The sequence below is a fragment of the Lithobates pipiens genome, unplaced genomic scaffold (genome assembly GCF_037356315.1).
Source record: "Lithobates pipiens isolate NorthernLeopardFrog02 unplaced genomic scaffold, aLitPip1_a1.2 Scaffold_18, whole genome shotgun sequence".
NCBI lineage: Eukaryota > Metazoa > Chordata > Amphibia > Anura > Ranidae > Lithobates > Lithobates pipiens.
The window spans coordinates 502755510-502783348 of record NW_027507758.1 but is presented as its reverse complement, the minus strand read 5'-3'; the positions used below and the strand labels follow the sequence as shown (position 1 = coordinate 502783348).

General features: G+C 45.0%; 1 protein-coding gene across 1 annotated transcript; it reads right to left on the bottom strand.

The window, feature by feature from the left end:
- Positions 1-20172: 20172 nt before the first annotated feature.
- LOC143988809 (C-C motif chemokine 20-like) lies at positions 20173-27592 on the bottom strand. The gene is made up of 4 exons (XM_077488674.1): positions 27406-27592; positions 27017-27131; positions 26062-26154; positions 20173-21767 (listed from the first exon to the last, which is right to left on the bottom strand). Exons 1-4 carry the CDS (start codon positions 27515-27517, stop codon positions 21683-21685), a joined length of 405 nt encoding a protein of 134 aa, XP_077344800.1. The 5' UTR covers positions 27518-27592; the 3' UTR covers positions 20173-21682.
- Between the last annotated feature and the right edge of the window lie 247 nt (positions 27593-27839).

The following is a 27839-nucleotide window of genomic DNA, read 5'->3' as shown; positions in this document are numbered from 1 at the left end:
GTGGGAAGAAAAGGACGCAAATTTCGTTTGGGTGCAATATTGCATGACCGCGCAATTACCAGTTAAAGCAGCGCAGTGCGAAATTGCAAAAACACCTCTGGTCCTTAAGGTACCGTATATACTCGAGTATAAGCCGAGATTTTCAGCCTCTTTTTTGAGGCTGAAAGTGCCCCCCTCGGCTTATACTCGAGTCATCGCTGTCTGCCCGCTCGATCAGCGTGTCGAGCAGACAGACAGCGGCCATTCTAGAATTCAAAAGCCGCGCCTCCGGCTCCGCCTTCGCCTGTGATAGGCGGAACACTGAATTTCCCAGCAGCCTGTGTTCCGCCTATCACGGGCATCGTCTCATCCTCGTACTACGGACGAGGATGAGACGATGCCCGTGATAGGCGGAACACAGGCTGCTGGGAAATTGAGTGTTCCGCCTATCACGGACATCCGATAGGCGGAACAGCAGTCAGTGGGAAATTGAGTGTTCCGCCTATCACCGACGGAGGCGCGGCTTTTGAATCCTAGAATGGCCGCCGACGAAGAGCTGAAGGACGGAGGCTCGGCTTGGGACGGGACGGGCCGGGCCGGGACGGGCCGGGACGGGCCGGGCCGGGCCGGGACGGGACGCAGGCTGGACGGGACGCAGGCTGGACGGGACGCAGGCTGGACGGACACAGGCAGGCTGGACACAGGTAGGCTGCACGGACACACACACACACACACACACACACACACACACACACACACACACGGATGCATGGACACACACACACACACACACACGGATGCATGGACACACACACACACACACACACACACACACGGATGCATGGACACACACACACACACACACGGATGCATGGACACACACACAGGGATGGATGGACCCACAGGGATGGACGGACACACAGGGATGGACAGGCATGTCTCACCCTCGGCTTATACACGAGTCAATAATTTTTTCCAGTTTTTTGGGGGTAAATTGGGGGCCTCGGCTTATATTCGGGTCGGCCTATACTCGAGTATATACGGTATTTATTGGTCCGAGGCTGAAGTGGTTAATCAATATGGCAGGGAGGCTTTCTCTGTCATGTTTGCAGTGGAGAGAGCTCATCGCATCCCAGCAAAACCCCCTCCAGCAGGAGCACCCCCCAGGACCTTCATTGCAAAGTTTCTCAATTTTAAGGACAGAGACAAAATCCTGAGACTATACAGAGAGAAAGGAAATATTCAGCTTGGTAACGGTCATGTGGCAGTCTTCACTGATTTCTCTAATGAGGTTAAAAAGAGAAGGGCACAGTTCCAAGATGTTAAAAGGAGGCTTAGAGCACTACATCTCAAATATGCCATGCTGTTCCCTGCTAGACTAAGCCCTTGTTGTTCGGAGAATCCATCGGAATGTGTCTTATCGGACCGTTTTGTCGGATAATCCGACTGTGTGTGGTATGCATCGGACTGTTTCCGTCGGAGTATCCGTCGGACCAAATTTTCCAACTTACTGGAAATATTTTCAGACAAACTGGTCCGATTGGACATACTCCGATCATGTGTAGCCTACTCCGACGGACAAGGTGCCACGCATGCTCACATTCAAATTCCGACACGGAAGTGCTCGTTCAGGTAAAACTACTGCTCGTAAGCGATATAGCACATTCGTCATACTGCTGTTAAAAATTGTTTCATCAAGCGCATTCTCTTTACAATGCTGCAAGAACGAACTTCTTTTATGCTCATAGTCACACACACTTCTCCCGAACGTATTTCATTACTCTTTTTTTAACCATTTCGGAAATACAATTTTATTTTGCGTCACATCTACACAATTTTAGATTTTGTTTATTCTTTTTTGGGTGTTTTTTTTTTTTTAATTCCTAAAAATCTCCTTTAAAGACAGTTTGCTCATTTCTCCATTTTTTGGGGTGTTTTTTGTGTGTAAACTTACCACAACAACATTATTTTATTTTTTAACTTTGGTTTTTTGTTTTTAATCTACAGGAGGTTGTTTAGTGTTGGTACCCCTTGTTATTCATTTCACTTTGTATTTTTGAAATGTACCTGCCTGCTCACAAATAAACTGGCCTTTTGGAAGGAAAACACATTACACAAGTATTTCATCAAACAAAAAAAACCTTTATTTTGGAGAAACTTGTTACTTTGGTGCAGCCTTTGGCCCCCAGGGCAGACATGAACAAATTAGAATATCAAAAATTGGTGGCCCAAGGAGTACATATTTCAGGGAGAGAAGTCTGGTCCCGAAGTCCTAGAGAACAGGAAATTCAGATGCCACTTCTGTCCCCAGGATGTGGATCTTCAAGAGGCTGCATCTTCTGGCAGACCAGACTGAACCCAGGCCATCACTCTCTCGTCTTCCTTAGGCACTTTCCTCCAGGCATCCTTCCAGGCTGTGGCTCGGCTCCTGTAGTTGGGGCAGGAGGAGAAGAAGGAGGGTGTTGGTCGACCTCCTGGCTGCCACTTGCCACAGCCTCCCCCCGACTGAGGTCTTCCTGTGTATGAAAAGGGGACATAGTTTTAGTTTTTTGATCATCAATCACACCATTTTGTGCTCCTGGCTTTTGCAAATTGAATGTTACCAAATAGAACAGACTATCATTCTGAGCCCAGCATTTTTCTTTCCCGTCCCAATCATTTTTGGTCACTACTGTCTCTTGATATGTAAACCACTTTTAATAAATCACAACTTACTGATCAATAAGAACATCTAGTTAACATCAGTAAATGTAACACAAGAAATATGTTCAACAATGCAATACCTGTCTCAAGCTGGGCCCCACCACATGTTGCTGCCTGGAAGGCCAGGTTGGACGTTGGAAGCCTCAGCTGGGGGTGAAGGATGCCTTGAAGGAAGACTGGAGAGTAGTGGCCTGAGTGGTGGCCTGGGTACCCCCTGGTCTACCAGAAAATGCAGCATGTCAAAGTAAACCATCCTGGGGTAATAAACGGCATCTGGATCTCCTGCTCTCAAGGACTCCAGGTGCTTCTTTGTCTCCCTGAGATATGTAATCTTCATGGCCCCAATTTTCCTTTTCAGATAGGCCATGTCTGCCGTGGGGACCATGATCCGCACCAAAGAAAGCAGTTACTCCAGCGCTGCGTTCCTCATTCTTATGTCGTTGTAAAACTCGTTGTGGAACTGCCACAGGCAGGGCATCTCCTTGTAGAGTTCGAGGAATAGCCCCATCAAATTTAGGTTTTTGAATGGATCCATATTGTCTGCAAGACACAACACAAGGCAAACCCTCAAATACTAATAATGCCATTAAAAACCCTCCTAATCTTGTCCCAACATCGGCCTAGATAGCAGCAGTCTAGTCTAGTGATGCACCAAGTTCAAAATTTTACCTTCGTTTGCACGATCGTCGCGTCCGCGCCTCACTCTCTTCCCAGATCGTACGGACGATACACGCGTGTTGCGTTTTATATACAGTGCGCATGCGTGAAACTCTGCCCGCCCCTGATGTTCTTTTTAGACTATTCTCCGCCCCTTCGCTTCTGGCGCAGTGGGGAGAGCACATGGCGGAGAGAACGCAGGTGCGCAATAATAATAGTTCCACTAACGAGGAGGAGAGTGAGGAAAGCCCGGAGCCTGAAACGTCCCGATCCAGGAAGACAAGATTTAAGGCCTCAAATATGTCTTTTGGAGAGATGTTGGAGATGGTGGACATATTGAACAGGACCGACTATGATGGGAAGTATGGCCCTTACTCAAACCCAAATATCAGAAAGGCCAAGATCATGACTAAAGTTGTGAAGAGTCTTCATAAGAATTTTGGGGTACGCCGATCCAAGGATAAACTGAGAAAACGCTGGTCAGACCTGAAACTGAGGGAGCACGAGCAGTACATAAGGATCAAGCGTGTTCTTAAAAAAAGTAAATAGTTGTCGTGTGTTCATATGATTATTCTTGCTTGCATACATGCTCCATGTGCTTTGATTTCATAATGTGCATTTTAAAATGGCCACTTTCAAGTTCATGGTTTCATTCGTTCGTAAGAAACATCGTTCTGCAGGGAAGTATTCCAGCTTAACAAAGTGTCCACAATAATGTTCTCACCTTGGAAATCGGCCAAAAAACACAATTGTACAACACTTCCAAGCAATGTTTCAGATTCCTATTTCTGCCCTCTGTGTGCTAATTATTCTTTGTTTACATTCTCTTAGGGGAGAGACGACTCGGCAAGTATGAGGACACCAGGGACCACACCCCTCCCAAAGAAGGGCAACTTTCAAAAGCAGAAACAGAGGAGCAGGAGCAGGAGGAGGAGGAAGGAGAGATCGTGGAGGTTGGGCAAATTGCAAATGTTACGATACAAATCTATATCTCAGTGCTGAAATTTTAAACGTTATAAAATTAAAATAAGGAAAATGCAATAATCAGTGTATGCAAATACGTGCTAACACTACTGTGACCAATAAATATAAATTGCCTATAACAATAATATCAAAATTCATAAGAAAAATTCATTCAAAAAATTTGTGCAAAATAATTAATCCCAAAACGTCCTTGTGCATAGAAAAAACTTTCAAAGTCGCATTCTGGGATCACTAAAAAGTCCCATGTAGTAATGTCCCAGGTAGTGGTAACACAAGGTAAAGTGACTAGTGCAAAAGTGCCAGTCTTCAATGCAGAGAAAACACTCATCCCAGGTGCGCCACTCAGTGTTGTGGTAATGTGAATGCTCTCACCAGATCATGTACCCCCATGGGGTTGGATGAGCTTTCACAGTATGAGCCACTGTGCTGCTATCTGGATACCACTGCTGGTGCGCTGGGGGAATGTTCACTCTTCACTTTATATGCACTCCGTTGATATGTACATTGAGGGAAGAAAACATATCCATGGTGTAGTACGTTTGAACAACCTTTTATTTAATTGTATAAAAGAAAACTACTCACATTTGCTAAAAAAAACAGTTTGCGTTTGTTGTAAACAGATAAAGCAAACTCCGCCGGCCGCTTCTGGCTATCGGAAGGGTGCACGTATGTAGCCACGCCCTACTCGTTTCGTCAGAGTGACGTCTTCTGGAGGGGCCATATTGGTACACCTTCCAGTTTAAGTAGTGTGCAGTGCTCCACTACGCTTGCGCGAATCGAACGGCGCCATTTTGGATATGGGAGTCCCCTATGTAACGGTCCAGTTATTCCTCCTCTGATGTGTACATCACACATTCTTCCTACTGGAGGTGTATCGCTACAGCGGTTGACCCAATATTTATATAATGACGTTTATAATTGGGTCAACCGCTGTAGCGATACACCTCCAGTAGGAAGAATGTGTGATGTACACATCAGAGGAGGAATAACTGGACCGTAACATAGGGGACTCCCATATCCAAAATGGCGCAGTTCGATTCGCGCAAGCGTAGTGGAGCACTGCACCCTACTTAAACTGGAAGGTGCACCAATATGGCCGCTCCAGAAGACGTCACTCTGACGAAACGCGTAGGGCGTGGCTATGTACGTGCACCCTCCTTATAGCCAGAAGCGGCCCCGGAGTTTGCTTTATCTGTTTACAACAAACGCAAACTGTTTTTTTAGCAAATGTGAGTAGTTTTCTTTTATACAATTGAATAAAAGGTTGTTCAAATGTACTACACCATGGATATGTTTTTTTCCCTCAATGTACATATCAACGGAGTGCATATAAAGTGAAGAGTGAACATTCCCCCAGCGCACCATCAGCGGTATCCAGATAGCAGCACAGTGGCTCATACTGTGAAAGCCCATCCAACCCCACGGGGGTACATGATCTGGTGAGAGCATTCACATTACCACAACACTGAGTGGCGCCCCCCAGGGACAAGTGTTTCCTCTGCATTGAAGATTGGCACTTTTGCACTAGTCACTTTACCTTGTGTTACCACTACCTGGGACATTACTACATGGGACTTTTTAGTGATCCCAGAATGCGACTTTGAAAGTTTTTTCTATGCACAAGGACGTTTTGGGATTAATTATTTTGCACAAATTTTTTGAATGAATTTTTCTTATGAATTTTGATATTATTGTTATAGGCAATTTATATTTATTGGTCACAGTAGTGTTAGCACGTATTTGCATACACTGATTTTTGCAAATTTCCTTATTTTAATTTTATAACGTTTAAAATTTCAGCACTGAGTGTCATGGTTATGCAGTGATCTTCCTGTGTTTGCTTACCTCCCCTCATGTGTTCAGACTAAGAGGCCAGCCACTTCCACCTGGTGGTTTTTATAACCTCTCCTCTAAGCATGGCTCCACCCCAGGCCCTATCAGGGAGCCCTATATTAACCTGTGCACTGCAGGCCATCAGGGCTGATCAACCATTGTGTATTCCTTTGTGTGTTAGCTTCCTGTTTCCTGTCGTGTGCTCTGCTACTGTTTTCCGTTACCGACTTTGGCATGTCTTGACTATCCCTGTTTCCCTGTGATCCTGACCTTTTGGCGTGTCCCCGACTAATCTTGTCTGCTTGTGGCCCCGACCTTGGCTTTGTCCCTCACCATCTCTATCCTCCTGTTGCCTACTGTGGGTGTGAGCTGGGGGACCCTGGGGGTCGCGACCTGGAGCCAGTTGCAGCCAAGTCCATCCTCACCACCAGAGGCGCTGGTGAACACCTGCTGGCTCTTAGGCCGCGTACACACGGGCGGACTGTCCGCCCAACTAGGTTCGTCAAACAGTTTGACAAACAGTCCGTTCAAAATTTGCATGAGCGGACTTGACCACACACGACGAACGAACAGTCCGCTGAAAACTTGCGCGATGACGTGAACGGCACGTACGACGGGACGAGAGATTCGAAGTCCTATACACTGCAATGCAACCTTCGGCGTGTAAATCCTTTCTGAGCATGCGCGGAACTTAGTTTGACGAACAAGCCTACACATGAGTGGACTGTCCGCTCAAACCAAGTTTCAGCGGACAGTCTTACGGAAATTCCGAAAAACTTTGTTGTTGAAAAACTTTGAATGATGTTAAAAATAAAATGAAGAACATCATTGATGTTTTGGGGAGAGTGTGAAACACACAAAACTAGATAGGGTTTTATTTTTGATATTTTAAAGTAAAAATTTTGTATTTCTCGAAATTACAAATTTGGAAGATGCACAGAGTGTGTAAACATGAGCTATCTCCCATCATGGGGGATCAATGTACGTGTTTTGTGGAAAGTGTCTGAGATGAAGGGATTGCAGCCCCAAAGCATGTACATTGATCCCCCATGATGGGAGATAGCACATGTTGACACACTGTGTGCATCTTCCAAATTATTTTTTTTCAGGGGTGACACCCCATGTGATGAAGGCAATATCAGCCCAGTTTGTACATACTTATGTCTGATATTGTCTTCACTTTTCAAAGTTGAACTTTGTAAGTTCCTGTGTTCTGTATTGTATGCTTTGATACATGCCTGTTTACACAAAAACACCAAGTAAACATTTTTTTTTATCAAACTCTGTTTTTGATACACACGATTTCTTGGTTTGTTGTAAAAACCTTTTCGAAACGCACATGTAAATGTGCTTGTATTAAAAAGTTTAATTATCAACAATGTGTGGCTTCCTTTTTCATTGCGCCAAAAATGCATTGTCATGCCGCATACACACGATCAAACAAGCGGGTGGAAAAGTCCAGCAAACTGAAGTCTGCCAGACAATCCCCCCGTGTGTAGCCTCCTTCATACTTTTTTGACCCGAAAGTACGGCGGACTTAGAAAGTAGTTTTGCACTCCAAACTTCCCGCCGGACTCGCATTTCGGCGGACAATCCGGCCGTGTGTATGCCAGTCCGCCGTACTTTTGAAATGAACAGACTTTTCCCGCCCGGAGAAAAGTCCGCTCATTTCGAGCGGGTCTCCAGGTAGGCGGGGCCCGCGAAGGAGACGTCGCTGGCCCCGCCACCTGGTATGGACTTAAAGGGGTCAGCATCAGGTCTCCCCAGGTCCACATCAGACCCTTGTCCGAGCACGCTACCCGGCCGGCCAGGAAAGGGGGGATGAGCGAGCGCCCCCCCCCCCCCCGAGCCGTACCAGGCCGCATGCCCTCAACATGGGGGGTGCCTTGGGGAAGGGGGGGCCGCACAGCCCCCCCACCCCAAAGCACCTTGTCCCCATGTTGATGAGGACAAGGGCCTCTTCCGGACAACCCTGGCCGTTGGTTGTCGGGGTCTGTGGGCGGGGTGCATATCGGAATCCGGGAGCCCCCTTTAATAAGGGGGCCCCCAGATACCGGCCCTCCACCCTATGTGAATGAGTATGGGGTACAATGTACCCCTACCCATTCACCTGTAAAATAAAGTACAAAAAAAAAACACAACACACAAGATAAAATAGTTTATTGCAAAGCTCCGGGGGTCTTCTGTCTTCGGGGGTCTTCTCGTCGGACTCTTCCTTGCCGCGGCCTCTTCTTCCGACTTCGGGGGTTTTGTCCCCCTCTTTGGTTCTTCTGCCGGGCCACCGCGCCTTCTTATAGCTCTTTTACATGCGGTGGCCCGGTCTTCTGTCGCCGCTGTCGTCGTCGTCGCCTTCCGTTTTTCTTTTTCTCCTGGAGATGTTGACTCAACTCTCTCTCTCCGGCCGCAATGCCCGGGACGCGCTGTGCATCCTCCGGGACTGTGACATCGTAAGGGGGCGGGGTCACCATGTGACATCAACCCATGTGACATCAACCGATGACCCCGCCCCTTGTCCCTATATAAGTCGCCGCGCAGCGCGTCCCTGGCATTGCGGCCGGAGAGAGCGTCGAGTCAACATCTCCAGGAGAAGAAGAAGAACGGAAGGCAGCGGTGGCAGCAACAGAAGACCGGGCCACCGTCTGTAAAAGAGCTATAAGAAGGCGCTGTGGCCCGGTAGAAGAACCGAAAAGGGGGACAAGACCCCCGAAGTCGGAAGAAGAGGCCGCGGCGAGGAAGAATGCCGGGCTCCTCCGCTAGCAAAAGAGCTAGAAGAAGATAGCGGAGGAGTCCGGCGAGAAGACCCCCGAAGACGGAAGACCCCCGGAGCTGTGCAATAAACTATTTTATCTTGTGTGTTGTGTTTTTTTTTGTACTTTATTTTACAGGTGAATGGGTAGGGGTACATTGTACCCCATACTCATTCACATAGGGTGGGGGGCCGGTATCCGGGGGCCCCCTTATTAAAGGGGGCTCCCGGATTCCGATAAGCCCCCCGCTTGCAGACCCCGACAACCAACGGCCAGGGTTGTTGGGGAGAGGCCCTTGTCCTCATCAACAAAGGGACAAGGTGCTTTGGGGTGGGGGGCCGCACGGTTCCCCCTTCCCCAAGGCACCCCCCATGTTGAGGGCACCGGCCTGGTAAGGCTCAGGAGGGGGAGGCGCTCGCTCGTCCCCCTCTTTCCTGGCCGGCCGGGTAGCGTGCTCGGACAAGGGTCTGATGTGGACCTGGGGAACCCCTATGCCGATTTTTTTCGGCGTTGGGGTTCCCCTTTAAGTCCATACCAGGTGGTGGGGCCTGCGACGTCTCCTTCGCGGGCCCCACCTACCTGGAGACGCGCTCGAAATGAGCGGACTTTCCTCCGCGTGTGTGGGCGAGTCCGTTCATTGCAAAAGTAGGGCGGATAGTACGGCGGACTTAGTACGCCGTATTAGTCCGCTGAAAAAGTGCCGTGTGTAGGCAAGTAGCTCGTTCGGAAAGTCCGACGGACAGTCTGGCGGGAAGTCCGCCAGACTAAGTCCGTCGGATAGTCCGCTATGTGTGTACGCGGCATAAGTAAAATTTTAGTTTGTGCTGAGAAGGAGTGTGATTTAATAAAGGCAACTCCACTTTGCACTCCAAGTGCAGTTTCAGGTGTACTTTTGCAGTGCACTTGTAGTGCATAGTGGATGTGCCTTTAGTAAAAAAGACCCACAGTGAGGTGTAAATTTGGACAATCATGCCATTTTCCTGCCATGGTGCTGAAAATGAGCACGATTTTGGTCAGTAATGCACTACATACATTAGTTAGAAAAAGAAGGTGTGTGTGTAGCAGATCCACAACATAATAAGATTATCTGAAGAAGAGACTGTCCCCTCATCTCGCTAAGAACTTGGGTTTGCACTGTTGGTGAAAAAGGCACAACTTGAAAAAAACTGGCAAAGTGTGAGGCCACAGTCTGCCATTCCTGTGGCGTTGAAGGGCACTGTGTAGTGAAACAAGAACAAAAATTAGTAATTTGACAAATCAACATTGCAAGCAGGTTAGACACAAACATTTTTTGACAAAATTAGTATAACATTTTGGGAACTGAGTATTTAAAGCCTAAAGTATAAGGCCCCCTTATGAGAGTCATCACCCCCCCACCCCCCCCATCTGATGGGCCCTTGCTAAAAAATGAGGGGGGGGGGGTGTTTTGGACAGGTAACCCTCTCCACTTGATTGAGAGCTGAATGCCTAAATAATGTGTGATACTTTGGGAAGTCCCTCCTTAGTCACACTATTGGCAGCCCACCGGATAGGTATGAAGTGTCATAATACCAAAAAGAAAACAAAATGGAAGCACATTTTGACATTCTGCTATTACATATCAAGATAATATGTTAAAAAAAAATAAAAAAAATAGCATTTGAAAGTATTGAGGCAGGCCCTTGCAACACATGCTTAGGTGAATTCATCCATAAATGTGATCATCAAAAAGGTAGGTATAGTGTGTATTGGGTTTGGTAAAGTCATCAGATAGAGGATTGCTATCAGCTGAGCTAGCAGTTGGGGGGAAGGGGGTTACTAATGAGTTTGGCACAACCCCAAAAATTTAAACAATGTCACTCTGCATGAATTGAAGCACACACATCACATTTGTAGACATTATAAGGGGTGTTTAGGGAAAAGCAATACTATGGAGCTGACAAAAGACATTGGTAAGTGACTAGACTATAGTTTTATGGGCCAAGAAGAGCATGGTGGGGAAGTTAGTGAGGCAAATATGCCTGAGGACAAAGGGGCAGAGCATATGAATTAGAGCATATTGCAATGATGGTAATTAGGGAATGAGGAAAGAAATGCAAGACATTAGCAATCATGAAATACATAGAATGTGATGTTTAAGGATAAAACTTACCTTCATATAGTCCTTCTGCAGGACCTGAATGATGGCAGAACAGGTCTCTGGAATAATGATCCCCAGAGCCTGGGGGGAGATGCCTGCAGAGAACTTGATGTCCTGAAGGCTTCTCCCTGTCGCCAACGTGGCGATGAGCCTCTGCTCCAGAGTGATGGCTTGCCGCATGCAGGTATCCTGCCTGCTGATATAAGGGGTCAGCAAAGCCAGCATACGGTGAAAAACGGGGTCCGTCATCCGGAGATAATTCCTGAAATCATCAGGATTATTCTCGCGGATCTCACGGAGCAAAGGCATGTGCGAGAACTGGTCACGCTGGCGCAACCAATTCTTGGTCCACAAACGCCTCCCCTCCCTGTTCATGGACCGGGCTTGTGTCAAAGTAAGAATCCCAACACGAAGCCCCTGCACAGTACAAACTCTACGACGAGTACGTACACGAAACATGGTTTCAAAACGGTCGGCTGGTCGGAACGGACAACAGAAAGCACCGATAAACAGCAAGGCCTGAAAGAACGACCTGAATAGCAGAAGCAAGCAGACAATAAAAAATGCCTTTCAAAGCGTATTATACCAAGATATAGTCCACAATGAGAAACAAATACTTAATGACTGTACGCACTGATTATCAGATACGTAAAGACAAGCAGAAACCGAAGAGCAGTAGCGATCTGAATCACTAATGTGAAAATCGCGAATCGTCTCTCACCAAACTTCTACTAACACGAGATCAGCACAAGGAGCCCAATGGGTGCCGGACGTGGTGCTGAACTTCCCTTTTCTAGTCCCGCCGTACACGGCTTACGTCACCGCGTTCTTGGCAACCGCAAATTCCGACAACTTGGTCCGACCGTGTATATGGAACAGTTTCGGACAAAATCCGTAGGACAAAATCCGTTGGACAAAATCCAACGGATTTGGTTGGCAGAATGTCCGACCGTGTGTACAAGGGCTAAGAGTGGAGGAAGATGGCTGTGTACAGTTCTTTGAAAATCCTAAGGCAGCAGCAGCAGCCTGGCTGGATCAACGTGGATGACAAGATGTAACATGCTGACTACAGAAACTGAGTGCAACCAACTTTGCCCTCAAATGATGGAGGATTTACCCCCACAGTTCTCTCCATTTCCCCTGTGTCACTTTACACATATATCCCCTCTCCCCCCCAGGACTACCTGCAAGGGGATGGGGAAGGAGAACACTAAACCATGCTCTACACAAGGGGGGTAAAAACAACAATCTTTATCTCCTTTGGGAACAATGCGCCCATACACAGGGCATGCCTGGGCAACAATGCTCTATAACTAACATTAACTCACACTGTGACAAAATCTAACCCACCATGAGACACTGCTGAACTATATGGTCACATAATTTGCACTCAAGTGTTTCAGAATCCTGAACAGCAAGAGACTTGCTCAATCGAAGGACTACTGAACATAGGACTACACCTGTTCCCTCCCCATGCGCTGTGCAGTGAGAAATCTCCCCCATCTCACATATACAGCCTATTTTTTCATCATAGCTTTTTTTATGTTATAACTGGTTCAATTAGACCACCTCCAGTCAGTTTGGAAGGCTGGAAGAACTGGAACACTGGTTTATGGGTATTGTATGCTTTCACCAAGTTGGGGAGGTGAAAAGCTGGGAGGGAAGGAAAATGCCAGGTCAGCAGATCAGAGCATTGGGGAATGTTGCACCGTTGTGCATAAGTTTTTATGTTGGAAAACTAGCCCAAAAATGCATGGTTATTGGGTGAATTGTAGTGATGTTCTTAGAATGAATATGCAATATATGTTAGTAAGAGACGCTACCCTGCCGGTATATGTACCCCCAGTAAGTCATGACCAATGAGGCAGATATTAAATTCATGACATGGAATGTGCGAGGTATGCGAGATAAAATGAAACAAACAGCTGTATTGACATTTCTTAAAAGACAAAAAGCAGATATTATTGTGCTGTTGGAGACCCATGTCACTGGGCACTTGCAGGCGGCGCTGAGGCACCCTTGGGTGGGATGGGCGTATCACAGCACCCATACAAACTTTTCCAGGGGGGGTCACAGTGCTAGTGGCTAAATCTGCCACGTTTGAATTGATAGCTGTGGAGACTGACCAGCAGGGTAGATATATCTTTTTACATGCACTTGTTGGAGGTGCCCCCTTGCTAATTATAGCCAGCTACATCCCCTCATACGAATCTGATGTAGTTACAGAGGGCCTAGCCTTTATAGCGCAACATCCGACAATACCAGCAATTTGGATGTGGGACTTTAACAAGACAATGTCTCCATCTCTAGATCGACCAACACAAATAGGGGACCAACTGGGTGCACCCATGCAGACCAGACTATCTTGTACCATGACGAGTTTGCCCCTAGTGGATGTGAGGAGGCACAACAACCCCACAACCAGAGCCTACACATGCCATTCCATAAGCCATAATGCCATGTCCAGAATAGATTTTGTACTAGTGTTCCAGGCTCTACTACCTAAGGTCACAGGGTCAGGGATTGCGCCAAGGACATTGTCAGACCATTCCCCTTGCTGGCTGTCAGTACCTCTGGGGAGTGCTCCCACTGTACGCACATGGAGGTTGAACCCCCACTGGCTGTCAACCCTTACAGATCATGATTCCATTGAAAGAGAGATTAAATACTTCCTGGACAGACCTAGAATCCCACCCTACCTTAACATGGTATCGGATGAATTTAAAGTACAGGCCCGATGGATTCTTACCACCAGAATAAACAGACTTAAACAGTCATGTAATCTAATACTATAACTAACAACTGATAAACTGCAGGAGCTGGAAACAACTTATAAATCCAATCCCACTCCTGAAAATCTAGACAAGGTAAAACTACAGCCCCGCATGGTAACACAATTATGCACTGAAAAGGCTAAACAAAGTACATTTTTCTGCAAGCAAAGAGTTTATGAGCAGGGGGAGAGGGCAGGCAGGTTATTAGCCTATCTAGCCCACATGGATGATAGGCCTCCAGTAGTAGTCTCCCTAATGCCGCGTACACACATAGCGGACTATCCGACGGACTTAGTCTGGCGGACTTCCCGCCAGACTGTCCGTCGGACTTTCCGAACGAGCTACTTGCCCACACACGGCACTTTTTCAGCGGACTAATACGGCGTACTAAGTCCGCCGTACTATCCGCCGTACTTTTGAAATGAACGGACTCGCCCACACACGCAGAGGAAAGTCTGCTCATTTCGAGCGGGTCTCAAGGTAGGCGGGGCCTGCGAAGGAGACGTCGCTGGCCCCGCCACCTGGTATGGACTTAAAGGGGAACCCCAACGCCGAAAATCAGCGTGGGGGTCCCCCCAGGTCCACATCAGACCCTTGTCCGAGCACGCTACCCGGCCGGCCAGGAAAGGGGGGGACGAGCGAGCGATCCCCCTCCTAAGCCGTACCAGGCCGCGTGCCCTCAACATGGGGGGTGCCCCCCCACCCCAAAGCACCTTGTCCCCATGTTGATGAGGACAAGGGCCTCTTCCCGACAACCCTGGCCGTTGGTTGTCGGGGTCTGCGGGCGGGGGGCTTATCGGAAAACGGGAGTCCCCTTTAATAAGGGGGTCCCCAGATACCGGCCCCCCACCCTATGTGAATGAGTATGGGATACAGTGTACCCCTACCCATTCACCTGTAATATAAAGTACAAAAAACACAACACACAAGATAAAATAGTTTATTGCACAGCTCCGGGGGTCTTCCGTCTTCGGGGGTCTTCTCGCCGGACTCCTCCGCTATCTTCTTCTAGCTCTTTTGCTAGCAGAGGAGCCCGGCTTTCTTCCTCGCCGCGGCCTCTTCTTCTGACTTTGGGGGTCTTGTCCCCCTCTTCGGTTCTTCTGCCGGGCCACCGCGCCTTCTTCTAGCTCTTTTACAGGCGGTGGCCCAGTCTTCTGTCGCCGCCGCTGCCTTCCATTCTTCTTCTCCTTCTTCTCCTGGAGATGTTGACTCAATGCTCTCTCTGGTCGCAATGCCAGGGATGCGCTGCGCGGCGACTTATATAGGGACAAGGGGCGGGGTCATTGGTTGATGTCACATGGGTTGATGTCACATGGTGACCCCGCCCCCTTACAATGTCACAGTCCTGGAGGATGCTGGGACTGTCGCCATGTGACATCAACCCATGTGACATCAACCCATGTGACATCAACCGATGACCCCGCCCCTTGTCCCTATATAAGTCGCCGCTCAGCGCGTCCCTGGCATTGCGGCCGGAGAGAGCTTTGAGTCAACATCTTCAGGAGAAGAAGGAGAAGAAGAGGAACGGAAGGCGGCGGCGGCGGCCGCGACAGAAGACCGGACTCCTCCGCTATCTTCTTCTAGCTCTTTTGCTAGCGGACGGGCCCGGCTTTCTTCCTCGCCGCGGCCTCTTCTTCCGACTTCGGGTGTCTTGTCCCCCTCTTCGGTTCTTCTGCCGGGCCACCACGCCTTCTTCTAGCTCTTTTACAGGCGGTGGCCCGGCAGATGAACCGAAGAGGGGGACAAGACACCCGAAGTCAGAAGAAGAGGTCGCGGTGAGGAAGAAAGCCGGGCTCCTCCGCTAGCAAAAGAGCTAGAAGAAGATAGCAGAGGAGTCCGACGAGACGACCCGCGAAGACGGAAGACCCCCGGAGCTGTGCAATAAACTATTTTATCTTGTGTGTTGTGTTTTTTTTTGTACTTTATTTTACAGGTGAATGGGTAGGGGTACATTGTACCCCATACTAATTCACATAGGGTGGGGGGCCGGTATCCGGGGATAGGGTGGGGGGCCGGTATCCGGGGGCCCCCTTATTAAAGGGGGCTCCCGGATTCCGATAAGCCCCCCCACACGCAGACCCCGACAACCAACGGCCAGGGTTGTCGGGAAGAGGCCCTTGTCCTCATCAACAAGGGGACAAGGTGCTTTGGGGCCGCGCGGCCCCCCTACTCCAAGGCACCCCCCATGTTGAGGGCACTCGGCCTGGTACGGCTCAGAAGGGGGGGGCACTCGCTCGCCCCTCTTTACCTAGCCGGCCGGGTAGCGTGCTCGGACAAGGGTCTGATGTGGACTTGGGGGGACCCCCACGCCGTTTTTTTTCGGCGTTGGGGTTCCCCTTTAAGTCCATGCCAGGTGGCAGGGCCTGCGACGCATCCTTTGCGGGCCCCGCCTACCTGCAGACCCGCAATGAGCGGACTTTTCTCCGGGCGGGAAAAGTCAGTTCATTTCAAAAGTACGGCAGACTGGCATACTCATGGCCGGATTGTCCGCCGAAATGCGAGTCCGGCGTGAAGATTGGAGTGCAAAATTACTTTCTAAGTCCGCCGTACTTTCGGGTCAAAAAAGTATGCCGGAGGCTACACACGGGGGGATTGTCCGGCGGACTTGAGTTTGCCAGACTTTTCCACCGGATTGTTTGATCGTGTGTACGCAGCATTAAAGACACTGAGGGAAATAACATTACAGACCCCTCTCAAGTAGCATCCCAGTTTTTTCAATTCTATAAAGACCTTTATAAATCCCATACTACACATACACAAAGGGAACTTCATGCGCATTTAAATACAATCCAATTCCCCAGATTAAAACCAGAACAAGTGAAATTACTAGATGCACCCATAACTACACAGGATATTACCTATGTGATTGCCCAACTGGCCAAGTCTAAAGCTCCTGGACTCGATGGACTGCCCCTGGAGTTCTATGAAACACTCATACCTAAAGGTAAGGATCTCTACCAATCCATATTTGGCACAAACCCGCTCCCTCTATCAATACAGGAGCCCCAAATAAACATACTCCCCAAGCCAGACAAAGACCCCCATTACCCTGAGTCATACAGGCCTATCTCACTCCTACAGGTAGATATTAAGATACTAGCTAAAATACTGGCCAATCGATTGAACACAGCTATACTCACGCTAATACATTCTGACCAAACAGGTTTTATGCCAGGCAAAAACACTGCCATGAACATTAGGAGACTATACATGAACATTCAGGCTCAATATGACAATTCTCGAACCAGGCTGTTGGTAGCACTAGACACCGCCAAAGCCTTCGATTTTGTAGAATGGCCATACTTGTCGGAGTGCTTACACAACTATGGCTTTGGTTCACATTTTATGAAGTGGGTTAAGCTTCTTTATCAGACACCTAAAGCACGGGTATTTGTCAATGGCTGGCTTTCGGAACAGTTCCCTCTGGAAAGGGGCACAAGACAGGGATGTCCCCTGTCCCCCCTACTGTATGCAGAGCCGCTGGCAATTGCCATTAGAGCAGACACTAATATAAAGGGATTGAGAAGAGGACACCCAGTAGATAAAATAGGTCTATATGCTGATGACACTATTCTGTACTTGGCAGATCAGGGACCTTTACTACAGGCTGCACCTCAAATCATTGAAAAAATGGGTAGTTATTCGGGATTGCATATCAACTGGGAAAAATCAAAAATCCTCCCACTGGACATCTTTCCCCCCCTAAAACAAACCCAACTTTACCATTATCTAGAGTATCCAAAATTAAGTACTTGTGGGTGGAGGTCACTAGGACTTTGATGGACTACATACACCTGAATATTACACCCCTATTTGACTTGATAAAGTCCAAAACCCAGACATGGTCCAGGCTGCCACTAGGGGTTATGGGACGTATAAATATAATAAAAATGCTTTTGTTACCCAAAATACTATATACGGTTTGGCATGCTCCTCTCTAAATCCCTTTAAAAGTCTTTACACAAATGGAAGCCATTCTAAACTCATTTGTATGAGGAAATGGCAGACATAAACTGGCCTAGCATGTTCTAAAGAACCCTACGGATATGGGAGGAGTGTTCCTTCCTGATCTACAAGATTATTACTTGCCAGCTCAACTCTCCCACATAACACTTTAACAAAGTGGAAATTCAACTCTATAGATCCTCAGTATGTAATAAACCAGGCCACTCAGCATTTACCCCGCTCCAAGCTATCCTCAGAGGGAAACAAATCACAAAAAAAAACCCAAGGTATAATATGGGAATGCTACTTTATCATCAAAGAATATGGGAAATCACGTTGAAAAAGCAAAACGCTGGGAAAATTCACACCCACACCCCACTATGGTTCAACAAACACCTACCTGAGTTAGAATCTTTCTCAGACTTGACAGTATGGGCTACACATGGCATAATATACCTCCATCAGGTGTTATCTAACTCCAGACTTAAGCAGTTTCAAGTACTTAAGGAAGAATATACACTCCCTAACCAGATGGCTTTTAAGTAACTACAACTCCGCCATGCATTAAAAACACAATTACCAAATATGGAGGTAATGTCAGATTCTCCCCCAGTTCTGGATATAATAATGGGAGAGGGACCCTCTAAACTCATATCTACCCTGTATCTAAAGATCATAAACCGTAGGTCAAATGCCATTTCAAAAAAGGCAAAAATGGAATGGGAAAAAGACATATGCCCCATAGAGGAGGAAGACTGGGATGAAATAATGGAAGGGACCAGACTGACGTCCCCCAAGTTATCTGACAGACTGACACAGATATACATTGTACACAAAGACTACCTGACTCCTCTAAAAAAGGCAAAATTCCTCCATACATATGACCCGACATGCCATTTGTGCCACGCAGCACCAGGTACGTTCTTCCATCTCATATGGAGCTGTCCAAACATTCAGACATATTGGACGCAGTTTGTTCAGTTTTTACGTGACAATATAGGATCCCCAGTAGTATTAGACCCCAAACCATGTCTGCTGGGACTTCTGCCAGATGTAGAAATTGACAAATACCAAGCTACATTTCTAAATGAAACTCTGTTTATGGCACGTAAGGGCATAGCCAAGGTATGGATGCAGGCTCAGCCTCCCTCTTTACGCCAATGGAGGAGGGACGTTAATGATGCACTGGCACTTAAAAAACTATGCCCATAGAAAGTGCGCGCATAAGTACTCAAAGGTGTGGGATAGACAGTGTTGGTCATCTTACTTTAAAAAAGGTAATTAGTTCAGTTACAAATTACTTCTCCCAAAAAGTAATTGTGTTAGTAACTCAATTACTACATTGGAAAAGTAATTTGTTACTCAGCAAAGTAACTGTGACTTTTTTTAAATATTCTATAATGCAATTATGTTCTATAACATCTTTAATATCAAAGATGTTTACTTGGTACTTGAGGGAGTGGCAGCAGTAGTACTTGAGGGGGTGACAGCGGTGGTACTTGAGGGGGTGGCAATGGTGGTGGTGTACTTGGGGGGTGGCAGGCAGTGTGGTTCTTCGGGGGTGGGGGGTGGCAGCGGTAGTGGTGCCATCCTCTCCCACCACCACCACCTCTGCCTCTTACTGATCCCACCCCCCACCACCACTGATCTCATCCCTACCCTATCCCCCCCATCACCTCTGTTGTAGTAGTGATGGTGGGTGGGTAGGGATGGGATCAGTAAGAAGCAGAGGTGGTGGAGGACTTGGGATGGATTGATTTCACTGAAAATTGAATCATCAGTCACTTACTTGAATGCCTCCACGGAAGCCTTTCCTCATGGGGAGAGAGAGAGACCCTCCCCTTCACTCGATTGGTGTCAGTTGATCAGCTGACTTCATTTTTCAGTGTCCGCCCCGCCTCCCTATATTCTCTCTTTCTGGATAGGCGGGGCGGGATGGGGCAGTCCAGACAGTCTCTCTGAGTCTCAGCCTCTTCTCAGCTCAGCGGGCGAAAGCCCCCCTCCCACGGCGGAATGAACGGCCAGGCAGTGTGGCCACGGCGGGCCTCCTGGGCGGTAGATGTAATTGAGGTAACTCTGCCCAAGTAATGGGAACTGAGTTACCATGAGGGGAAGAGTAATCAGTTAGATTACTTGTTACCCTCTAAAGTAACTGCGTTACGTAACTCTGTTTATTTTAACTCAGTTACTTACATCACTGGGGATAGATGGTAAAAGATCGGAGAAACATGTGCCTAAAATACTCCAAGCCCTACAGACAGGCCTACTTAGCTGAAAGTAGAAAGTGACTGTTCTATGAAGGTGTAAACCATGAAAATCTTAATCAGAACTGTATTGGTAGCAGAATGACATGAAATCTCTTAAATACTGGATGTCTATACCCTCATAAACTTGTGCCTTAACATGTATGTACAAAGAATCTCACACAAAATGACTGTTATAATGTACTGTTTATTATTCCACATAAGCAACTTTGTAAAATTACTTTTATCCAAATAAAGTTGCCTTTTTCCAATTGAAAAGCAAAAAAACAAAAACAGATATAGATAAGGTGTTTATATACTACATTTATTCTGGGATTATATATTCCTCAATAAACATACATTATTATTATTTAAAAAAAATTAAATACAGTATATATATATATATTTCACATAACAGGTTTAGAAAAGACCTAAACAGTTAAAAAAAAAAGTTATATTCATTCTTTCCTTCAACTAGGCTTAAAAAGCCAAACAAAAGAACTGTATGATGCAATATGAATCAAATTGGAGCTATAAACTTCAATCTAGTTTCAAAAGAAACAAAAATGTTGTTAATGACTACTGTAAAACAGCGGTCCAAACTTGTTTCAGGTTATGAGACACTTCTATGTAAATGGCGCCATGCGTACAAATAGATTTATAGTGTTGCTTTTACATGTCCTGGTAACATATGTTGAATTAAAACTAATATGCTCATATGAACAGTACCGATGTCTTTTATGTAGACAGCACACATATGGTGACTGTCAAATATTTTATAGCAAGGCAAAAAGTGTTTCCTAGTAACAGCTAGTCAATTGGCGCTCATATTGTGAGCACGGGGTACCGCTAGTAAGCAAGCATTAATATATCAGTATGCAGTCCTCCAGCAGATTTCTGAGTTTGAAAGTGCCAAAGCAAATAGAAATTTTCAATCACCAGTGTCTCCTTCCAACCAGTAAGTGTTCACACAAGATGCTGGTTTGGAACTCTGTCCTAGTGTGGAGGCAACCTCTGGTAACATCAGAGGATGCTAAAGGGGCTTGTTGGGTATCAGCTGTCAAAACCTAAATTTTTATGGTTGCTGTGACAATATGAAGATAGGGGGGAAAAATCATAAAGGTGCAACATTTGACTTAAAGTTAGAGAGATGCACACAAAAATACCCATACAAACGCAGAAAACTAAACTCTGAATATACCATAAATGGAGGAATAATCAACAATAATTTTACCATAAAATACAGGTGTTTGTCCCGCATATAAAAAAAACAGCAAGACGGAAAGTTTGTGTTCAATATAACAACCAACCATACGCCTTGTTTATGTCCTACTTTACTAGAACAGAATTTGATTGATTGGAATGATGAGCACAACCTCAATTTTGCCACTAAAAGCAAATTGAGGCCCAATGTGAGTCTCGTGATCTAGAAAGCAAACAGCATGCCCAAGGGGAAGTAATGAAGCCTGCCCTTGATCGACTCAAACTCACCAACCACATACAGTATAACTAGAGCCATGCATGCCCTGGTATAACAGACATAGGTATTTGCAGAATGATTTTGAAGGCTAGGTTACTTTTCCATGTTCTGCTTAGAGTCCATTTTATAAATTGATATTTAACATATCTGTACATTTAATTCTAACAAATACTCCTATAAGGAGGTTATATCTTGTTGAATTTCAGTTTAGGGAGGAGTTAATACAGTAGCTTTTTCAGACGATTGCAATTCTTCTTAAGCTTCTTCAGTCTCTTTCGTTTATCCTTCTGGGTTCTTTGATCCCTATAAGAGTTAAAAGAAAAATACTATTTTAACAAACATCATCAATAGGGCCATCAGTTTTCTCCTATTAAACATAATATAGAACTAGCTCTCATTTCTTTAAATTGCATTGCTGGATTAACAATATATTGTGGAGTTTGTTCATGGATCCTTTGTCTACAGTGCCTTGAAAAAGTATTCATACCCCTTGACATTTTTCACATTTTGTCATGTTACAAACAAAAACGTAAATGTATTTTATTGGGATTTTATGCGATAGACCAATACAAAGTGGCACATAATTGTGAAGAGGAAGGAAAATTCTAAATGTTTTTCAACCATTTCCTGACCGGCACACGCCGATGTACGTCGGCAGAATGGCACGGGCAGGCAAATTGGCGTACAGGTACGTCCATTTGAAATTGCTGCCGTGACATCGCGTGCGCGCCGCCGGCGGCACACACACGTGCCGGTCGGGACCCCCGTGAGTCCGGTCGCGGGTCTCGTGGACTTAATCGCCATGGGGATACCTGCGATCATCTCACGGGGAAGCTGAACGGGGAGATGCAGAAGTAAACAGCATCTCCCTGTTCTGCCTAGCAACAAGTGACACTGATCTCTGCTTCCTGTGATTGGAGCAGAGATCAGTGTTCACTAACACACAGCCATGCCCCCTACAGTTAGTAACACTCCCCTAGGACACACTGCCACCCCCTGGTTAACCCCTTCACTGCCAGTGTCATTTACACAGGAATCAGTGCATTTTTACAACACTGATTGCTGTATAAATGACAATGGGCCCAAAAATGTGTCAAAAATGTCCAACGTGTCTGCGATAATGTCACAGTCACAATACAAATCGCTGATCACTGCCATTACTAGTAAAAATAAAAATTATTAATAAAAATGCCATAAAACTATCCCCTATTTTGTAAACGCTATAATTTTTGTGCAAACCAATCAATCGCTTATTGCGATTTTTTTTTTTTTACCAAAAATATGTAGAAGAATACGTATCGGCTTAAACTGAGGAAAAAAAATGTTTTTTTTATATATTTTTGGGGGATATTTATTATAACAAATAGTAAAATATAATGCGTTTTTTCAAAATTGTTGCTCTTTTTTTTGTTTATAGCGCAAAAAATAAAAACCTCAGAGGTGATCAAATACCACCAAAAGAAAGCTCTATTTTGGGGAAAAAAGGACATCAATTTTGTTTGGGAGCCACGTCACACGACTGCGCAATTGTCAATTAAAGTGACGCAGTGCCGAATCGCAAAAAGTGGTCTGGTCTTAAGCCAGCAAAATGGTCTGGTCTGAAAGTGGTTAAAATGTTTTACAAATAAATATTTGAAAAGTGTGGCATGCATTTGTATCCAGCCCCCCTGAGTCAATACTTTGTAGAACCACATTTCACTGCAATTACAGCTGCAAGTCTTTTTTGGGGATGTCTCTACCAGCTTTGCACATTTAGAGAGTGAAATTTTTACCTATTCTTCTTAGCAAAACAACTCAAGCTCTGTCAGATTTGTGGAGTGCATGACTAATAGCTGTGCTGTGGACAGATTCTCCCACCTGAGCTGAGCTGTGGCTCTTTGCAGCTCCTCCAGAATTACTTGGGATATTTTTTTTATAACCTAACCCCGCTTTAAATGTCTCCACAACTTTATCCCTGACCTGTCTGGTGTGTTCCTTGGCCTTTATGATGCTGTTTGTTCACTAAGGTTCTTTAACAAACCTCTGAGGGCTTCACAGAACAGCTGTATTTATACTGAGATTACATTTCACACAGGTGGACTCTATTTTCTAATTAGGTGACTTCTGAAGGCAATTGGTTCCACTAGATTTTAGTTAGGGGTATCAGAGTAAAGGGGGCTGAATACAAATGCACGCCACACTTTTTTACATATTTATTTGTAAAAAATGTTGAAAACCATTTATCATTTTCCTTCCACTTCACAATTATGTGCCACTTTGTATTGGTCTATCTCATAAAATCCCAATAAAATACATTTACGTTTTTTGCTTGCAACATGACAAAATGTGGAAAATTTCAAGGGGTATGAATACTTTTTCAAGGCACTGTATTTGCTCTTATTTTGCATGTCTTTTGCTTTTATGTTATGTAGGATGTACTTAATCTCTACCTTGTAATTTTTTGTTGTGTAGGAATGTTGGGGAACCTAACTAGCTGCGATTTTAGTGCACTTCTCCTTTAAAGAAAGAATCCAGTACATGAGATCTGTAGTACAAATAAGGAAGTAGCTGATTATTATTTAACTTTGTTTACATTGCGTGTAGACTTTAGTCTTACTTAGGGTAGTAATTTGATACTGGGATTGTAACGACAATTCAGTTGTTGAAATGATGGTAGTTGAAACTATCCATTTTCATTTATACAGTTGTCAAAAAATCCTGACAATAGTCTTGTACTGCTTGTAGCTATGGAGCAGAGACAAAGGCAGTTAACCTGTATCTACTGAATTCTGTTGTATTACTGATGTATTGCCATTATCTGTCCTGTTCTTTTCCATCCGGTGATCCTGCCAGGTCATCCTGTTTCGTAGGGTGAACTCTCATTCACCATTTTATATTATTATTATTATTATACAGGATTTATATAACGTCAACAGTTTACGCAGCGCTTTACAATATAGAAGGGAGACAATACAGTAAAATACAAGAGGATTAAGAGGGCCTTGCTCAGAAGAGCTTACAATCTGATTTTATATCTGTGAAGGAGCAGGTTTGTCATCCTAGGACTACAGAAAACCTCCCCCTATCCTCTTGCTCACAACATGGGGAGGAATGGGGGGTGGTAGTTTGCAGAGAAAACTGGGAACTATGCTAATTGATAACATTCAGCATAGGTTAGGAGTAAAGGAAGCTATTGCCTTAATGTATTTCTGGCAGGATCAGCTGTCAAACAGATATAATAAACCTCTTCCAATGGTGTGTATAGCAGATGAAAAAGTAGAAAATAAAGAGAAGCCCATTGTTAGGGCCCTTTAATACAATCTTTCTGTGCAGGTCCGCCTGTCAGCTCCATAAACTGAGTCCATCCAGGATGGGAAAAAAAAAAACCTGAAAAGGACTATGACCCTTTCTGTTTTTCCAGATCTCTACATGACAGATCGGAGGCAACCTAATGTAAATGAACATGAGTCTGTTTACACCAAGCCACCCAAATCGTCATCATGGGTCTGCCCCTGTCCTATGTATTGCAGACACAAACTGAATGGGCATGGATTAAGAAAAAAACAACAACACCCATCACTTTCAGCTCCAATTCAGTAGGAGATCTGCAAACCCATGGTATGTATGTGAGCCGCTTAGGCTGCTAGGAAATGTAGTTCTGTGCCTGCTGCTATGAGTGCTGGCTGGCACACTCCAGACAATGACAGATAAGAGCAGAAGATCCCAGGAACCGCACATCAGCACAAGACCTGCTGTGTGTAGACAAGTGGCGTTCTCAGCCTGGACCCCCACCAGGCCACGCATGAGCAAGCTCCGGTGGAGTGAAACAAATTGGGGGCGTGGGCTGGTGGGGGTCCAGACTGAGACTGCTACTTGTCTACACACAGCAGGTCTTGTTCTGATGTGTGGCTCCTGGGATCTTCTACTCTAATCAGTAGGAGATCTGCTCATGGATCCCCTGTTGAATGGATCAGGCGAAGCCCATGTAAAAGGGTTTACATAGACTTTAAAGCCTAGGTTTACCTAAATCAAAAATCAGTACAAGGGACGTGACTTACCTTCAGTATAATGTATCCCTTATGCTGCTGTGTCCTCTTTTCACCCAAATCCTCCTCAATCTCCCCTCCCATTGTAATCACCCTGAAACAAAATCTATGAATAGAAGATGGGCAGATAATTGATAGGTCTGCACCCTCTATTCATAGATCTTGTTTCATTCATAGAAGCTGTAGTAATGACTTCTATGAATGGAGTAACTGGGTAGAGAGGGCAGACATAGTCATGCACTCTAGATGATCCCTTAGTTCTATTAACCTCGCCATGCTGGAAGATTATGGGGGCGGGGGTGGATCATCAGAGGAGGAAGATTTTGGAGAACACAGCAGCATATTGAAGGTAAGTGATGTCCCTTGTGCTAATTCTTTCTTTTTTTGTATTAGGTAAATTTAGTCAACCAGCTGGAGAAAACTCTCACCTTAATTATATCCTTTCTATTAGAGTGCCCAATTAGGCAATGCAACTCTGATCCTCTTCAGCTATCTTTGATTGTAATATGAGCAATAAACCCTATAGCATAAGTCATTTACATTTACAATAAGTGTACAATTTCTGAACTTACAGAGCTTCAATACGCTCCTGGACCCACTTCTGTCTGGGATCTGCACACACTCTGACTGTAGCGCTAATGCATGGACTGGTACGAACCAGAAAACTGAAAGAGAACATGAACAAACTTGTCAACAAATGCGCCTACAAAATGTTTGACTTTCATTTTTGTTATCAACTGATATGTTTGTCTTTATGGTGGTTGTTTGTTCTGTGGCAACCGCTAATAAAGAAACTTTCCTGGTTGAGTTATAAGCTTATGAACTAACAAAGCCAGATTTCAAATATGTACCCCCAGCTGATTTTATTGAAAGAAAAGATAATAATCATTTTAAACAGTGAATGTTCTCTTAGCTCAGCAAAGAAAGTGAAGTTGTGTACGCTTTGATTACCATATGATGTGTAAGGGAAGTTATATAAGGCTGGATTCACACCTATGCATTTTTAGTGCTTTTCGCATTTTGCAGATTTGCTCTACAGAATGTGTACCATAGGAAACTATGGTAAATGGACTGTAGTGCAAATCTGCAAAATGCAAAAAGCACTAAAAATGCATAGGTGTGAATCCAGCCTAAAACAGGATTTTTCTTGGATTTGATTGCATGATTGACGTTAACATGCTTTTTTATGTTATTCACTATACTAAATGAGCATTCACTTTGCAAATGATTGTTCCTTACTACCACTTTTATCAACCGCATTGAATAAGGTAAATCAGGGCATTTATTATAAATGATGTGCCTAAAGTAAATGTAAAAAGTAGGGTCTAAATTCAAGGTTTATTGCACCGTACCTTGCCAACCATATTCCTGGATTTTAAAAACATCATTGACATTCTAAACATTCTATAACTTATGTTATAATTGCAAATACAGTCTTAAACTGTTGAAGAAAACAGCTAAGCGGCAAAGTGTATTTGGAGATTATAGGACCTTTTGGCAGTTACAGCAATTGCGTTTGGTACTTACATTGTAGCATCTATGTCACAGACTTGTGTAGATTTCTGTTGATAGTAGTTGTCAATAATTTTTAAACTAGGCTTTTCTTTGCTGTATTTTATACAGCAATCATGGCTTCCAAAAGCTGAAAATGAGATAACATACAAGTATTTTAATATATGTGAGAAAAGAAGGAAAACAACATTTTATATCATGGTGTAGAAAAGTTAAATTGTCCTCTTAAGAAGTTTATATTCATATACTCTAGAAAATCCCCCCCAAGTCCTCATATATTTAGTGGGAGTTGAAGAAAGACATGTTGCTAAATGAAATCTGAATGCAAAATAGATATAAAAGTTAGAACGTCAAAAACATTTAATGGGATTTCTTTGTCCAAAACATTATAATGTATTTCTTACCTTGTGAAACATCAAACACCATGACCAGAAAGGCAAATGATAATACATATAGGTTCCTGCTTGTAGCCATTGTTACAGCAAAAATGAATGGCTTTAGCAAAGGGTTCCTCATATTTATACACAATTCATGGTCACTCCCACTGTTTCTATGACAGGACGGAATTTTCCTCCTATCTGCAGTGATTTAATATTCCACAATGCACTGGCATTGTCCTTGCCAGGTTTCTGAGCTGGGTTTTCCCAGGCTTGTTCAGCAAGGTGTTTTAGCATCTATGAAGCAATAATGATCATCTGACCTGCATATTTTGACAGGTATGAGGTGACGGGATTTTTCTAATCTCGAGTGTCAGGCTGCAGTAGAAATTTTAACAATGGCTACCTTGTAAAGTTAATATTCAAACCACATAAAGACAGTTTAAGAGATAAGTGCAGTC

Excerpts from the sequence above, each read along its gene's own strand:
- LOC143988809 (XM_077488674.1), bottom strand. The coding sequence starts at position 27,517 with ATGAGGAACCCTTTGCTAAAGCCATTCATTTTTGCTGTAACAATGGCT. Across the intron at positions 27,132-27,405 it reads GGTGTTTGATGTTTCACAAG|CTTTTGGAAGCCATGATTGC; the intron begins GTAAGAAATACA and ends TCTCATTTTCAG. Across the intron at positions 26,155-27,016 it reads TGTGACATAGATGCTACAAT|TTTTCTGGTTCGTACCAGTC; the intron begins GTAAGTACCAAA and ends GTTCTCTTTCAG.